This window comes from Coregonus lavaretus (genome assembly GCF_964263955.1).
Source record: "Coregonus lavaretus genome assembly, chromosome: 40".
In the NCBI taxonomy this organism is placed as follows: domain Eukaryota; kingdom Metazoa; phylum Chordata; class Actinopteri; order Salmoniformes; family Salmonidae; genus Coregonus; species Coregonus lavaretus.
In genome coordinates this window covers 4,583,086-4,601,152 of record NC_140027.1, presented here as the reverse complement: position 1 = coordinate 4,601,152, position 18,067 = coordinate 4,583,086, and the positions used below count along the sequence as shown (strand labels likewise).

The 18,067-nt window shown below is 44.3% G+C and overlaps 1 protein-coding gene across 1 annotated transcript; it reads left to right on the top strand.

The window, feature by feature from the left end:
* The first annotated feature begins 417 nt into the window (after nt 1–417).
* On the top strand, nt 418–17,639 carry LOC311113794 (ATP-binding cassette sub-family C member 10-like). The gene is made up of 22 exons (XM_084157106.1): nt 418–490; nt 1,018–1,219; nt 1,523–2,900; nt 3,136–3,363; nt 3,657–3,813; nt 3,976–4,139; nt 4,236–4,315; nt 4,427–4,598; nt 4,851–4,949; nt 5,183–5,372; nt 5,499–5,576; nt 5,769–5,954; nt 6,052–6,184; nt 6,461–6,653; nt 8,396–8,739; nt 9,096–9,265; nt 9,714–9,874; nt 10,202–10,455; nt 10,725–10,870; nt 15,403–15,500; nt 16,199–16,311; nt 16,474–17,639. Exons 2-22 carry the CDS (start codon nt 1,029–1,031, stop codon nt 16,631–16,633), a joined length of 4,695 nt encoding a protein of 1,564 aa, XP_084013232.1. The 5' UTR covers nt 418–490; nt 1,018–1,028; the 3' UTR covers nt 16,634–17,639.
* Nucleotides 17,640–18,067: the final 428 nt, after the last annotated feature.

Genomic DNA, 18,067 nt, shown 5'->3' with positions numbered 1-18,067 from the left:
TAAGACTTTTCTTTCTGCTATTTCTGCTATGGAATAAAGAACCATTCAATATAGAGATGCCTCCTCTGTCTTTTATGCTCAATGTAACTAATAACCATACATTGTTTTATTGTTCTATTTATGGTGTTGCTTGAAAAATCTAAGTGTTTTAATATGTTGTTTTTGATTACATTAGTTAATTTATTTGCTGAAAATATGTTTTTAATTTTGATTTCTAATCTAGAAAGTTCTTGTAACTTCTTTCTGATCTTTCGTAATGTTGCAATAATCTCACGAAGCGAATAGACAACTCATATTAAGTAGTTAATGAATTTACAACAATATAAACGAGGATTTAAATTATTAAAACAATATCGACTTCACCGACTACATACAATTGCGAACGCGTCCTGTGCTTTGGAGAAAAACATGGTGGTGTTTCACCGGAAGTTGTCACACTGCTGACCGCCACCAAATGCTACATTCTCCATGAATCAGAAACTGTAAACAGGTATTTAACTTTACCTTGACAATTGTGTTGTCCCAAGTTGCAGAGAGAGTCTTGCTATATATACTTTTTATATCATGCAAAAGGCAATGTTTAATTAACTTGACGAACAATAACACACGCCGCTGGTGAGAGATTTGCTAGCCACTCATCCCAATGTTTACAAATGTCCCCAAGCAAGTATGTCTGACTAGTCGACTATGACAGCTAGCTAGCTAGCTAAACCATGTGCAACTGAATCATAGAGGCCTTCAAATGAGTTGACAGTAGACTGCTTATAGAGAGACAAACACATTTCTTATGACCAGCCAAAACATTTAGCTACATATGTAGTGTAGCTAGCTAGTACAGAACTGTGTTGTAGCTTATGTAAACTCACCCTTAAAAACCCAACCTGTTTGACAAGCTAAACACAGGTAGGCGTAGTTGTAGTCAACTGCAAGTGTTGCTGACAGGATTGACCACACACGTTAAAAAACGAATTACAGAAGTTGTGTAGATATCTGCAATGTTTATCAACTTTTCCCCAGATGCTTGGAGAATGGGGAGAGGTGTGGTGGCTGATTTTGGCCCCAGTGAGTTAATCTCAGGCCTGTGCCACACGGACACCCTCAATCCTTTCCCAGTGTGGCGGGATGGAGCCATCAGCCCCTGTTTTAACCAGCTGGTTCTGGGAGCCCTGGTTCACGCTGTGATGGCAGTCTTCAGTGCCTGCTACCTGAGTGCTCAGAGGTAACGTTCGGTCACACAGTCAGGCCCCTCACAAAATCACAAGGCATAGGCTAGAACATTCTGGCCACCATTAATCCTACAGCACATACAGTAGTATGCGATACAGGCCCACATATTATACCTACATGTACTTAGGTAAAATAAAGATGCATTTGATTTCTACTTCCAGAACAGTAAGTTAATGTCTAGTTCATGTCTGTACTGGATCCTATTCTGTAGATCTGCATCTTTATCAGTTATTATATCTAGCCAGGCCATATTTCAGACAGCTCATCTACCATTTTATCCTTTTGCATTACACAGATGCAGCCTCCTTCGGTCCTCTCCCCCGTGTGGCTGGGGCCTCAGGGTGGCATCAGCCCTGCTGGTGGCCCTGCTCTTTGTGGGGGACATGGTCCTGGTGGCCCTCCTCCACCGGGGGGACATGTACCTGGACGTCCTGGCTGATGGATGTGCCGTCCTGGCCTGGCTGGTCCACTTTGGGGCCCTGCTTGTCCTCCAGAGGTCCATCTATAGAAGAACCAGGGGTCCCTCTTTGTTACTACTGCTGGTCCTGTTGCCTATCCCTAACCTGGTGGTCACCCTGCTCTCTTACGCCCAGGATGCCACCTACCTGGACCTGGCGGAGCCCCTTAGAGTGGCGCGGCTGGGGCTCGCGGCCGCCCGGGGACTCCCTCTCCTGGTCTACTTCCTGGCCTTCGCTGCTTCCTGTGTCGGTGAAGGGAGTTACACCTCCATGTCCGTCAATGATGCAGACAGCTCTCTCCTCATCCCAGAGAGTTCCTACCAGGACACGGGAGAGATGGTGGCAGAGGATGGCAGTAGCTGCGTCTCCCGCCTGCTCTACCTGTGGTTGAACCCTCTGCTGAGGCGCGGGAGACGCGGGGAGCTGGAGAGGCCGTGCGACGTCTATCTCCTTCCCCGGAGGCTCCGCACCAGTGCAGTGCGCCGACACTTCCTCCGCTGTTGGGAGGACTGCCAACAGGGGGCAGCAACACAGAGAGGGAACACTACACCCAGGCCTGCAAACAGGAGCCTACAGAACAGAACATGGACTTCACCCCTCCAGGAGGAACTATCTGGTATAGCAGTGGAGGAGGTAGGACTGTTAAAAGTGTTGCACAAAGCCTTCGGGCTGCGCTACTACCTGCTTGGTGTGCTGAAGCTAGCGGGCAACATGCTGGGCTTTGCGGGGCCCCTGCTCCTCAGCAGCCTGGTGCGCTACATGGAGGAGGAGGGGGCACCCGTCAGCCGGGGGGCCTGGTGTGCCACGGGCCTCTTCTTCAGCACCTTATTCTCTGCCCTCATCCGGAACCTCTTTGCCTTCGAGGTCTCGAAGGTCTCACTCTCGGCACGTGCCGCCCTCGTCTCCGCCATCTACGGCAAAGCACTGCGGGTCAGCGGCGGCGGCCTGGCGGCGCGGTTCACCCTGGGCGAGGTGGTCAACTTCATGAGCACGGACACGGACCACGTGGTCAACTTCTTCAACTGTTTCCACGAGGTGTGGAGCCTGCCCTTCCAGTTCTCTATCACCCTCTACCTGCTCTACCTGCAGGTGGGCGTGGCCTTCCTAGGAGGACTGGGTGTGGCTCTGCTCCTGGTGCCGCTCAATAAGGTGCTGGCCTCGAAAATCATGGAGAATAACAAGCATATGCTCACACACAAGGATAGTCGTGTCAAGGTGAGAAATTCTCAATGGCTTTGACTATCTCTGACTTTTATCTTAACACACCAACCATAGCAAACATCAATATGGACGCTATTATGTTTATTGTTTAGACTAGTACTATTAAGTAGTAATGAAGTAGTAATTACAATATACAACTTCTATATCAAGCTTTGAAACTGCTTGCAGAAGTTTCACCTAAAGATGTGAACTCAACAAGTCGTCTGTCTGCCCTGTCCTTGCTTTCCAGCTAATGACAGAGGTCCTCTTTGGAATACGAGTCATCAAGTTCTACAACTGGGAGGCATACTTTGCCCAGAAGATAGCAGATTGTCGGAGGCAAGAGCTGTCCCACCTCAAGGCCATTAAGTACCTGGATGCTGTGTGTGTGTACACCTGGGTAGCTCTACCCGTAGTTATATCGATCATCACCTTCGTCACATACGTGCTGCTCGGCCATGAGCTCACTGCAGCCAAGGTAGGCATGGTCCATGTTTCATTTTGTGAAACTACAGTGCTTCATGCGATAGTAGTTACCATTTAAAAATGAGCCAACTATTTTTCAATCAATCTGTTCCAATGTCCTCACTAGCATACCACCTTGTATGAAGTAATGTTTCGGATAGAACATTCCAAGTGGTAGCTGTGCTAGAATGGACATTGGAACAGACATACTAACTGTTGAAAGACCTACTAACTGACACCCAGGAACACAATGATGTGGGTACATCAGACTAATCAAATAGGGACACTTTCCCTCCTCCATTGCAGGTGTTCACAACTCTGGCTCTAGTGAACATGCTGATCCTCCCCCTCAACAGCTTCCCCTGGGTCCTCAACGGCACCCTGGAGGCCAAGGTGTCCCTGGACCGCATCCAACGCTTCCTCAAGCTTCCCAACCAGGACCTCGATGCATACTTCAGTCATGGTAGGTGTGTGTGTGTGTGTGTGCGTGCGCAGCATAAATAAATAAAGTACATTTTGCTTGTACATACATTATTAATTAATACATAACTCTGTGTCTATGAAAGTGAGATATGCAAATATGTGTAGGAATGTTTTTCATTGACTTTGTGGCTCCAACTTACAGTGGACCCTGAGGACCCCCTGGACACCATTGTGATGAGTCAGGGCACATTCTCATGGCAGGGCCCCGGGGGGCCAGACCACCCCACAGAGGGAGATACTGGCTCTGAGACTGAGTCCCCCAAAGGAAGTCTGCTGCTCCATAGCCTCAACCTCACCATCACTAAGGTGTGTACCCTGCATCACAAACTATGTAACCTATACAGCGTGGAAATCATGGAGTCTACCATCTAATCACTGCAATGTTGTTTTCTTGTCCGCCAGGGATCCCTGGTTGTTGTGGTGGGCAAGGTGGGCTGTGGGAAGAGCTCCTTACTGGCAGCCATCACTGGAGAACTCAACAGGTAGTGCTAATCGCCTCATTTACTAAGCTTACAAAGCTCAAGTAAATGTATTTTGTTTGTTTATTTCAATTACCTTTTTGAATATCATTGAGTTATTACTTCCCTCCGTAGGCGTGGAGGTGTTGTGTACGTCCAGGGCAGGGAGGATGGGTTTGGTCTGGCCGCCCAGGAGCCATGGATCCAGCATGCAACAGTGCGGGACAACATCCTGTTTGGCAGGGACTACAACAGTTCCTTCTACCAGGCTGTGGTGGAGGCCTGTGCACTCACAGATGACCTCAATGTGAGACTCACCTCTCTCATGATCTCTCATGATCACTCTCTTTATTTGTTTCTCTCTCTGCTTCAATCTCTCTTATCCTCACAGACAACCTCAATGCTAGCTTTCTCCCTCATTCCATTTTATTTTGGCCCAGTCCAAACTTTACTTCACCAACCCCTAATATATTTCTGATATATCCAATGAATGTTATAAACACAAATTCCAAACTCTGTACATTTGAAAGTATTTGACTGAATTGTCTTGTTTGTCCAGATTCTGCCTAATGGGGACAGGACCGAGGTGGGAGAGAACGGAGTTACTCTGAGTGGAGGACAGAAAGCTCGCCTGGCCTTGGCCAGAGCTGTTTACATGGTAAGAGTCCTCACCAGAATCCATTGTAACGCAACAGCCATCCAGAAAAGAGAGAGACTGTGTTTCACTGTATCTCCAACTTTATTTAACAAGCAAGCGTTTGCCAGGTAAGAAGTATGGATAGCAGAAACAGTCAATGAGTTGCTTTTTGTATTGAATGTCAATCTCTCTTTTTGTCTTTATCTCTCTTGCACACATCTGCATACTCCACCTCTCTCTTTTAAACACACAAGGAGAAAGACATTTTCCTCCTGGACGATCCACTGGCAGCAGTAGACACTGACGTGGCCCATCACCTCATGGAGAGATGCATCATGGGAATCCTCAGGAGCAAGACCAGAATCCTTTGCACCCACCGCATAGAGTTTGTGGACAAAGCTGATGTGGTGATTCTCATGGACAATGGAACAATTATAAAAACAGGTAGTGAACTTTGGCCTTATGTTCTTCAATTGATAATGGAATAATGAATGAATTACTTTTCTGTATAAACATACTGTACTTATGTCTGAATAAACTCTGTATGTCCTTCTCATTCGTTTTAAATAGGTACACCTGAAGAGGTCCTTCCTTTGGTAGAAGCAGTGCCCAAGAACCGGAAGAATGACAGTAATGCAAAGGAGAAAGGTACCAGTTGTCATTAAAGTCTCTTAGCATTGTGTTTTGGAATATATTGCTTGCAACACAGTGCTAATATCACTGATGCAGAGGAATGAAGGTCCATTTGATTACTTTCTACACCTTGTTGTTGAATTGAGTGATGGACTACTGTATGGGAAAATTGCCAGGTGTTTAAATGTGCATTCTGACTTGAATCAGATGTTATTGCGCGAGAGGAGGAGCAGGGTCCGTCCAATGAGCTGTTTGCAGAGGAGGAGTCTTCACTGTCAGGGGAGGAGCAGAAGGCGGTGGGCGGGCTGGCCTGGAAGGTTTACCACGCCTACTGGAGGGCGGTAGGAGGGGCCTTGGCTGTCTCCATCCTGCTGTCCCTACTCCTCATGCAAGGTACAGCGACCACCTGGTGCCTTAATATGACATCACACTTCTGTTGCCTTTGCAGGCTTGTGTGTGTATTGTACATTTTGCTGTCTCTGTCCCTCAGCCTCTAAGAATGTGTCTGACTGGTGGCTCTCCCACTGGATCTCTAACCTGAAGAACAATGGTTCCGCCCAGAGTGTTCTCATGCCTGCCTACAGCTCACCACACCTGATGCTATTCTCTCCTGGAGGACTAATGTAAGTTAGATAGAGGTTGTTACAACGTTGGAACTGATACACTGGATAAGATTCAATTACTCCGAATGTGCAGTGTGATTCCTCTTATATAATCCACTTATGACTCCACACTGCTTTATGTCATACTTTGATACTCTAAATCGAAATCTTTTAGATTGTGCAGTAAAAGGATTAGGTGTCAAATCCCACAGACATCCATGATGCAGCACACACGCATGACACGATTTATTAAGCAATTGCAAATTAAAATGTGTATTTTCTCCCACTTATCCCCAGGTACCCAGTCAATATTAGGGAAACGACACCTTTCGCTAACATGAGCTCGGAGGTGAAGTTCTATCTGACAGTTTACGGTTCCATTGTGGGGGCTAACACGGTCTTCACAGCCTTCCGAGCCTTCCTCTTCGCCTATGGAGGCATCCGTGCAGCATTGGTCGTCCACAACAGACTGCTGGACACGGTCCTCAAGGTGGGCATCTTCTGTTCAGGTAACCCCTCGGGCAACTGGTTTAGTCATGGGCATGGTTTCGATCATGCAAAGGCAGTATTTTACATTTGTAGCATAATTAGGATTTTTCTGGAAAATTCTCATGGTTCAACTCATGCTGTGAGAGCAGTGGAGGCTGCTGAGGGGAGGATGGCTCTTAGTAATGGCTGGAATGGAGTCAATGGAATGGTATCAAACACATCAAAGACATGGTTTCCATGTGGTTGATACCACTCCATTGACTCCATTCCAGCCATTACTATGAGCCGTCCTCCCGTCAGCAGCCTCGACTGTGTGATAGTGAGAGTTGATGTTCTGTAGATAATTTACAGTGTACTTGTGTTGGGTACTGTTTGTAAAAAAATATATATACACTGCCGTTCAAAGTTTGGGGTCACTTAGAAATGTCCTTGTTTTCAAAAGAAAATCATTTTTTTTGTCCATTAAAATAACATCAAATTGATCAGAAATACAGTGTAGACATTGTTCATGTTGTAAATGGCTATTGTAGCTGGAAACGGCTGATTTTTAATGGAATATTTACATAGGCGTACAGAGGCCCATTATCAGCAACCATCAGTTCTGTGTTCCAATGGCACGTTGTGTTTACTAATCCAAGTTTATCATTTTAAAAGGTTAATTGATCATTAGAAAACCCTTTTGCAATTATGTTAGCACAGCTGAAAACTGTGAAGAGGCGACTCCGGGATGCTGACCTTCTAGGCAGAGTTGCAAAGAAAAAGCTATATCTCAGACTGCCCATCTTAATCTTTTATTTTTATTGGCCAGTCTGAGATATGGCTTTTTCTTTGCAACTCTGCCTAGAAGGTCAGCATCCCGGAGTCGCCTCTTCACTGTTGACGTTGAGACTGGTGTTTTGCGGGTACTATTTAATGAAGCTGTACACAGCGTTGTACGAGATCTTCAGTTTCTTGGCAATTTCTCGCATGGAATAGCCTTCATTTCTCAGAACAAGAATAGACTGACAAGTTTCAGAAGAAGATTCTTTGTTTCTGGCCATTTTGAGCCTGTAATCGAACCTACAATTGCTGATGCTCCAGATTCTCAACTAGTCTCAAGAAGGCCAGTTTTATTGCTTCTTTAATCAGCACAACAGTTTTCAGCTGTGCTAACATAATTGCAAAAGGGTTTTCTAATGATGAATTAGCCTTTTAAAATGATAAACTTGGATTAGTAAACACAACGTGCCATTAGAACACAGGACTGATGGTTGCTGATAATGGGCCTCTGTACGCCTATGTAGATATTCCATAAAAAATCAATAGCCATTTACAACATGAACAATGTCTACACTGTATTTCTGATCAATTTGATGTTATTTGAATGGACAAAAAAAATCATTTTCTTTTGAAAACAAGGACATTTCTAAGTGACCCCAAACTTTTGAACGGTAGTGTATATATTTTGTATATTATTATTATAAATGTTGTAGTATTTTTTTAAAGGTGTATATTTTTGGTACATAAACAAATGCTTTATAGAGGAGGATAGAGGAGAGACAGTGGGAAAGATAGTTTTTGGCTGAAAAGGCATTGGTCCGGATTCAAACCCATGCTACAGCGGTATATGTCATCCGGAGGCAGTGGTTTAGACTGCTAGACTACCTTAGTCCACGTGTTTGTAATGTTTACTGTTTACATTGCCATGATAGAGTACAAACACACCTAACTAACCCTGACCCGCCTCTCTCTATATCAATCCAGGCTACAGTTACCTTCTTTGACACTACACCGCTGGGTCGCGTCCTTAACCGCTTCTCCTCCGACCTGTACAGCGTGGACGACACGCTCCCTTTCTTCCTCAACATCCTGCTGGCTAACATCTTCGGCCTGCTGGGCATGCTGGTAGTGATAGGCTACAGCCTGCCTTGGATCCTAGTGCCCCTGCTGCCCCTGGGCCTGCTCTACCACCGCACACAGCGCTTCTACCGACACACATCCAGAGACCTGAAGCGTCTGTGCAGCCTCACCCTCTCGCCGGTGTATTCACATTTCTCTGAGACGCTGAGCGGCCTGGGTACCATCCGAGCAAGTTCCAATGCCGCCAGGTGAGGACGGTAAAGTTAGAATGAGGAATTTATATTTTGGGCCCACCTAGATCTGTGGTTACCAACCTTGATTTGGCTAGTTGAATCAGGGGTGTTAGCGGTTAGAGCTGAGCTGGCACAAAAGCCTGCTCAACCTGTACCTCTCTAGGACCAGTCCAAGGTCCTAGCCAAAACATCGTTTTTTTTGTGCTGGCTACTACTGTAATTTTTAAAAATGTGAAAATAAGTTAATAGGATTTCAGTGTAAATACACAGTTGTCTGCCTGCGGTTACAGCTGAAATATTGCTATCAATTAATTAGGTAACCTTCGAGTGGACGGAGGCTCATGTTCTGTGTCTGTCTGTTGTGGCTCCAGATTCGAGGAGGAAAACGAGCGGCGTCTGGAGCAGAACCAGCGCTGTCTGTTCCTTAGCAACGCCGCCATGCAATGGCTGGACATCCGCCTGCAGATGATCGGCGTCGTCGTGGTGACGGGCATCAGTGTGATCGCTGTCGTCCAGCACCAGTTCAAATCCATCGACCCAAGTGAGCAGCCAGTTAGCATGTGTCCCTTAGTCAGCACAGGTTTAGCACAACACAGGCCTGGACTCAGATTATACTGTTGATATCTAGTAGTTCTTGAGGCTGCTGTAGAGGAGAATCTAGAAATAGTATCAGTACATGTATACTGAGTATACAAAACATTAAGAACACCTGCTCTTTCCATGACAGACTGACCAGGTGAATCCAGGTGAAAGCTATGATCCCTTATTGATGTCACTTGTTAAATCCACTTCAATCAGTGTAGATGAAGGGGAGGAGACAGGTTAAAGAAGGCTTTCGACACCTTGTAGAGTCCATGCCCCGACAAATTGAGGCTGTTCCGAAGGGAAAAGGAGGTGTTCCTAAGGTTTGGAATACTCGGTGTATGTCTTATTTGCTGTGCCTAGGCCTTAATAATGACTGTTTGTCCTATGGGTGTTCTCCCTTCCAGGTCTGGTGGGTCTGTCCCTGTCCTATGCTCTGTCCATCACAGGCCTGCTGTCAGGCCTCATCTTCAGCTTCACCCAGACAGAGATGCAGCTGGTGAGTGTGGAGCGCACTGAGGAGTACTCCACCACCCTGCCCACTGAGCCACAACACGGCAGCCCACAGGTGAGGAGTCCTGCGAGGGCGTGTGCCTTATAGCATGCCACTCTGTTGCACCTCATTCAAGAGGCTCCATAACTCATTTTGTCAGAAGTGTACGCCACTCTGTAGACCTTTAGAAGGTTATGTGGCAGGTTTTCAGTGGTTGTCTTTATGAGGTGTTGGATAGGTGTTCTTTCTAAAATTACAAAATCTATTTGTTCATGTTGTTTGGGTCTTTTAGCCTGGTCTGTTACTTCTTACTGAAGTGGCCATTCATTCAGTATATCAGGGGAATAGAAAACAAGTACATTTAAATGACTGAGGACCCATCTACTTCCGTCTTTACCATAGGTGCCCACCTCGTGGCCGGAGCAGGGTTGGGTGGAGTTCCGTGGGGCTGTGCTGTCCTACAGAGAGGGTCTGCCCAATGCCCTGGACGGGGTGAGCCTGGTGGTCCGGCCTGGGGAGAAGGTGGGGGTGGTGGGCCGGACGGGCTCAGGCAAGTCCACCCTGTTCCTGGCCCTCTTCCGCATGGTGGAGCTGAATCAGGGTCAGATCTTAGTGGACGGAGTGGACACCAGTCAGGTGGGACTGGCCCAGCTCAGGTGAGGGAAGGAAGATATGATGTTGATGACTATGGTGGTGGTGGTGTGATGATGATAATGGATTTAAATGTTTTTTTGTTATTTTCCAACTGCTCAACACAACATTATTGTGCACTTGGATGATGATGGTGATCTGTGCATCTGTAATAAAAGCACTTTATAGGTGACGACATTCATCGAGCATGTCTGCATATTTTGAACTACCAAAAATGAATCTAGCGTAGACGACGGATCCATTTTTCACACTGTGTTTGTGGCTCCCCCTGCAGGTCTAAACTGGCCATCATCCCCCAGGACCCGTTCCTGTTCAGCGGGACGGTGAGGGAGAACCTGGACCCATGTGGACGTCACCCTGACCCCCGGCTAATGGAGGCCCTGGAACACTGTCACCTCAGCCCTGTCATCAACCGCATCGGTGAGAGAGAGGGAGGGTGGGTGGGTGGGAGAGAAAGAGAGGGTGAAGGAGGGAGAGAGGATTCATGAGGACAGTAGAGGAGGGAGATGGATGATGACAAAGCAAATGAGAAGGTGATATAGCAGACACCAATGGAGAGAAGAGGGGTATCAAACGGGTGAAAGTAAGCATCCCGGAAAAATTAAATAGTGGGGGTACGCAGTACCGGTAAAACGTGACCATCACAATAATTAAAAGGAAATACCAAGAAAACTATAGGCAATTACACCATTATTTAACATTACCGCATGTCAGCTGCATGAAAATGAGCGAGTTGACTTGAAAACGGTCCAGATACCCTCCAAATTGCGTTGTGGTTCGAAGAGACCACTAAAATGTTGCAAAGGCAGAGATAAGTGACCGAGATACGCGCGTACAGCATTGGATGCATCAATTCGGGCTACAAGTGCTGTGGGCCTCATGACAATCGCCGAATGTCATTACACTTTTAGTTTTATTTTTTACAGATTTCTCTTTCCATTCAGCAAATTGCAGGTGCACAGTGCACTGTGGATACTGGAATTATTTTGTGAGTGGAAAAACATGCGTGGATAGCCAACAGGAATGCCTTTTGAAGTGATTGTTTCACAATCAAATGAAAACATCATGACTGGTTGTTATTATGCCACATTAAAAGTTAATACATGATAAAAGTTATATGACAAATCTTTACTTGGCCCACGGAGATCATATGACATTAATAGGGATTCTAGATGTAATCTATGCATCTACACTGCTCAAAAAAATTAAGGGAACACTAAAATAACACATCCTAGATCTGAATGAATGAAATAATCTTATGGAAATCAAATTTATCAACCCATGGAGGTCTGGATTTGGAGTCACACTCAAAATTAAAGTGGAAAACCACACTACAGGCTGATCCAACTTTGATGTAATGTCCTTAAAACAAGTCAAAATGAGGCTCAGTAGTGTGTGTGGCCTCCACGTGCCTGTATGACCTCCCTACAACGCCTGGGCATGTGGCGGATGGTCTCCTGAGGGATCTCCTCCCAGACCTGGACTAAAGCATCCGCCAACTCCTGGACAGTCTGTGGTGCAACGTGGCGTTGGTGGATGGAGCGAGACATGATGTCCCAGATGTGCTCAATTGGATTCAGGTCTGGGGAACGGGCGGGCCAGTCCATAGCATCAATGCCTTCCTCTTGCAGGAACTGCTGACACACTCCAGCCACATGAGGTCTAGCATTGTCTTGCATTAGGAGGAACCCAGGGCCAACCGCACCAGCATATGGTCTGTCTCACAAGGGGTCTGAGGATCTCATCTCGGTACCTAATGGCAGTCAGGCTACCTCTGGCGAGCACATGGAGGGCTGTGCGGCCCCCCAAAGAAATGCCACCCCACACCATGACTGACCCACCGCCAAACCGGTCATGCTGGAGGATGTTGCAGGCAGCAGAACGTTCTCCACGGCGTCTCCAGACTCTGTCACGTCTGTCACATGTGCTCAGTGTGAACCTGCTTTCATCTGTGAAGAGCACAGGGCGCCAGTGGCGAATTTGCCAATCTTGGTGTTCTCTGGCAAATGCCAAACGTCCTGCACGGTGTTGGGCTGTAAGCACAACCTCCACCTGTGGACGTCGGGCCCTCATACCACCCTCATGGAGTCTGTTTCTGACCGTTTGAGCAGACACATGCACATTTGTGGCCTGCTGGAGGTCATTTTGCAGGGCTCTGGCAGTGCTCCTCCTGCTCCTCCTTGCACAAAGGCGGTGGTAGCGGTCCTGCTGCTGGGTTGTTGCCCTCCTACGGCCTCCTCCACGTCTCCTGATGTACTGGCCTGTCTCCTGGTAGCGCCTCCATGCTCTGGACACTACGCTGACAGACACAGCAAACCTTCTTGCCACAGCTCGCATTGATGTGCCATCCTGGATGAGCTGCACTACCTGAGCCACTTGTGTGGGTTGTAGACTCCGTCTCATGCTACCACTAGAGTGAAAGCACCGCCAGCATTCAAAAGTGACCAAAACATCAGCCAGGAAGCATAGGAACTGAGAAGTGGTCTGTGGTCACCACCTGCAGAACCACTCCTTTATTGGGGGTGTCTTGCTAATTGCCTATAATTTCCACCTGTTGTTTATTTCATTTGCACAACAGCATGTGAAATGTATTGTTAATCAGTGTTGCTTTCTAAGTGGACAGTTTGATTTCACAGAAGTGTGATTGACTTGGATAAGTGTTCCCTTTATTTTTTGGAGCAGTGTATATGAAATTCTATGATTAGACTAGGACTGTTACGGTGACTGTATTACCTCCACACTTAGTCATGGTAATTAGGCTTCTCCAAGCTCTGATGCTGCTGATGGTCAATAGTAGCCTACCAAACTTGCTAACTGCCTGGTACTCAACACTCTATTGTCCCTCTAATCACTCTGACATCAATGCAAATGTATCAAAAATCTAATCAAACACTCATGTTGCGCAGCATTTCTGTAGGCTATTCAATTGAATGAGAAAACAGCGTTTTGATGGCCTCTTAAAAAAAAGAGGATCCCATCAGCTTTCTATAGGCTAGGCCTACTAAATTTATTTCTCAACTTTCCTAATATTAAACACATTTCTTCGCTTTACAACAGAAGTATAGCCTACCTGGCTGGCATTAGAATTAACCACGGGAAATGTGTCCTCTATCCGATATTTAAGTGCATAGATGACATGTATTTTTTCCCCTGCCCCTGTTCCGAGACAGGTGCATGATAATGGTCCATTCTAAATGAAAACTAATTTCACACACATATTATTTAGTATATGTAAAGACAAGATTAAATCAAGAATAGTCTAATGGGTGACAATATTAGCCTATCACTTGTGAATGATGCCCAGCTTGTTTATTTTAATTTTATTTAACCAGGTAAGCCAGTTGAGAACAAGTTCTCATTTACAAGTTCTCATTTACAACTGCGACCTGCATTAAGGCAAGAAACAGCGCCTAATTCATGACTTTTTCAAATCATAGTCCCACACCTCATGTAGCCTAGCCCATAGGCCTATATGTTTTGATAAAGTTTGTATCACAACTAAAGTGGCCAAATAACTTACTAAAATTAAGCACATGAATCCACTTTACAACTGGTGTAGAGCCTAACTGGCAAACATAGGCTGCGCGTGCGTTTCAAGTTTGGGGAAGATAATTTTCACCATAAAAATGCACCTTTTTATAATAAAGAATTTCATGCATAATCGCATTTATGATCACTTTTGAGAATGGTGTTTTCCCGCTAATTGATTGTATTTTGGAACATTCATGCTTATAGCCTACTGCCGTGTGCGCATTGCTGTGCTTATAATGTGAAGAAATAGCCTAATAGTTGATTAACATTTTAAGATAAATGTTCTGATCTTTTGCATCAGCCTCATTGCTTTTAAAAGCTTTTTTATTTTAAATAAATGTGCTAAAAACCTGTTTTCGCTTTGTCATTATGGGGTATTGTGTGTAGATTGATGAGGAACAACATTAATTTAATCAATTTTAGAATAAGGCTGTAACTTAACAAAATGTTGAAAAAGTGAAGGGGTCTGAATACTTTCCGAATGCATATTCAGCCCAAGCTCACAAGAGGCACTGGCCCTAAAAGGCATTGTTTTTTAAAGGGGGCATTATGGCCACACTAGGGGGATGCAGAAATTTGAGGCATTATCAAGTGCTTGCCAAATTGTGAATGAGAGACTGATGAAGTGTGTACAGCCTGTGCAAGATACAAAGCAGAGCTCATGCCTTTCATGGAACTTTTTTCAAATCATCATTAGTCGCATCTTGCAGCCTTAGAATGTATTAAAAATCTAAACATATAGCCAAACGTTTGTATCACAACTAAAGCTTCCTGTTTCTTTGTTAACCCCTCAATACAGAATAGCCCAATGTGCGCACTCCCTCAGAAATCATTTGGAGAAAACATCCTTTCTATTTTATTAATCTATGTTCAATTATATTCTTCATACTATAAAATATAATAAAATAATGTATCGGAATTCTAAGCAAATCTTGTCTGCTAAATGAACTAGTGTAGCCCACAGCCATATGGCATAGCCAGATCAGGGCCTAACATAAGGACAACTCAGAGTATGCGATTCTGTTCTTCTGAAACAGACTACATTTTCTTCATATCATGCTTCTTTAGACCTGTCTAAAATAAATAATGGATTTATTGTGACGGTGTAGGTTATATTACATAGATGTATTACTTTTTCAAATGTAGATGTTCCAAAGGTCTGCATCAGTGGCTTGTAGGCTATGCGTGGAAGCCAGGAGATGCTAAATGTGTTTATGTTAATTAACGGTCAATTACCGGCAGTTATTTACTTGACAATCACCGGCTGACAAAATGTCATGACGCCACAGCCCTAGATTAGACCCATGTAAAAAAAAAACATAGTATGAAGAGAGTGAAGGGTAATAATTAGTTCATGTTTGTGTCTGTAAGAGTTTGGTCAGGTGACCTCACTAACCTCTGTGTATATTTGTGTATCTTAGGTGGTCTTGGTGCTGAGGTGGGAGAGAGGGGCAAGTGTTTCTCTCTGGGACAGAGACAGCTGCTGTGTCTGGCCAGGGCTCTGCTGACTGAAGCTAATGTAAGAGCCAGCCCGCACCATCCATCCATATCGTTTACTAACATGGCTTTGAATTCATCCATCCATACCAATTACTAACATGGCTTTGAATTCAACCATCCATATCAATTACTAACATGGCTTTGAATTCAACCATCCATATCAATTACTAACATGGCTTTGAATTCAACCATCCATATCAATTACTAACATGGCTTTGAATTCAACCATCCATATCAATTACTAACATGGCTTTGAATTCATCCATCCATACCAATTACTAACATGGCTTTGAATTCATCCATCCATACCAATTACTAACATGGCTTTGAATTCAACCATCCATACCAATTACTAACATGGCTTTGAATTCAACCATCCATACCAATTACTAACATGGCTTTGAATTCAACCATCCATACCAATTACTAACATGGCTTTGAATTCAACCATCCATATCAATTACTAACATGGCTTTGAATTCAACCATCCATATCAATTACTAACATGGCTTTGAATTCAACCATCCATATCAATTACTAACATGGCTTTGAATTCAACCATCCATATCAATTACTAACATGGCTTTGAATTCATCCATCCATACCAATTACTAACATGGCTTTGAATTCAACCATCCATACCAATTACTAACATGGCTTTGAATTCAACCATCCATAACATGGCATTATTTCTCAACCATTGTTTCCTCTCTATAGATTCTGTGTATTGATGAAGCCACAGCCAGCGTTGACCAAAAGACTGACAAGCTGCTACAACAGACAATCAGAGAGAAGTTTGAAGACAAGACCGTCCTCACCATTGCCCATAGGTAGATTATTCAGTGAACACAACTTTACATAACGATCTTAAGTGCTATAGTAGACATTTATACCGAATTATACATAACTTAAGTTTTCATGGTACATTTATAACATAATTTGATGTCACAGTTGAATAAAGTGACACCTTGATTTTCTCTCTCTGTCAACAGGATCAACACCATCATGGACTCAGACAGGGTGCTGGTGATGCATTCTGGGAAGGTGGTGGAGTTTGACACCCCTACTGATCTGTGCCAAAGAGACGGCTCCATTTTCTGCAAGCTGGTTGGTGGGAGGGGAGAGTGCGAGGAGAAGCTATCAGAGGACTAATGACAATGGGAGATGTCAATGGGGATCTCTCTCTCTGTTTCCCCACAGGAGGCCAGTGGTGGTCGGACTCGGTGGACCAACCAACCACCCGTCCAATGGAGGTGGTAGAATTTGGCCCTATAATAATTACTGGTCCAGGGTCAGATTTTTTTTTTCTTCACCCACATGATCGTTAAGGTTAGGATTTGGTGTAGGGATCTGTGGTTAAGGGCGGAGACTTCTACCTCGAGGCCCACTGACTGACATTTGACCTTTAACCTCAGAGAGTAATGTCTGAATAGTCCAACCCGAGCGAGATTATTATTTTACCACATTTTAGGAAGTTTGGTTAATTTTCTAACCTGGGCGTCATGTGGAATTTCTCCGCTTTTTATTCGGAAACACGTTAATGGGGTACGAAATAACTGATGTGTCAATAGCACAGAGTTAATGAAGAAACATGGAATAAGTACTTTAATTGCTTTTGTATTGAAGGGAGTATTTTATAGCGCTATAATGGATTTTTACTGAAAAATTGTTTTCCTAGAGCAAGTCAATCATTCACTTTGCAGCACCGTTAATTTATGAATGTCTGAGATTCCTCTTGCACCTGGTCTGTTGGCAGTATGATCTTTATAGCTAGACAGAGCACACAATAATGGACATTCTTCACATAGATAAAACGCATGTTTACACACTGTTTGCTGTACGGACGTGCTGCACACTAACAGACTTTATGATAAAGACAATTTAAAGTTGTTCTTTTTCTATTTACCATTCACACACAGCAAATTAGTTTGGATGCTCCTCGCAATATTGTTACATCTGAGGATTTCAAGGCATTCTGTAGTAGGACCACTGTATATCAGTCATTTGAGAATGTTTCTGTTTTGTAATATACACTAATAGAGAACATCTCAGGGAGAATTGTCTTTACATGCAGCATTTTCAGTTGTGGTCAGTACTCATGTACAGTAATATGAAGGTGCAACATGTTAAAAATAAAATGGCTCCACTGGTTTAACACATTTCTTGTCACTTATTTTTATTTATTGGGTTTGCCTGAATGTCATTATGATCATCTTCATGATTAGTAATTATATTTCTATATGTTACACATTCCATGTTATTGTTTTGTTGAGTTTGGGTTTATCTGAATGGCATGATTACATAATTGTCATTAATGGTAATTGGAAGGAGCAGCCCCACCTTAAAGGTATGGTTACATAGTTAGAATGTTATACTGTCTCATAAATCAGTTTTATTCAAGTCTTAATCCCTAGATCATTCCACACCTTCATTGTTGTGCCTTATAATTACAGTGAGTCATGAATGAACACCAAGCTGCCCCTCCCTTGAAACAAGACAACCCTTTGGCACAGATCTGCATTTTTGTGATATTAACAGACTATTATTTTTTTCCACCTGTCTTGGTGTGTTGTTGGAGAGTGCTCT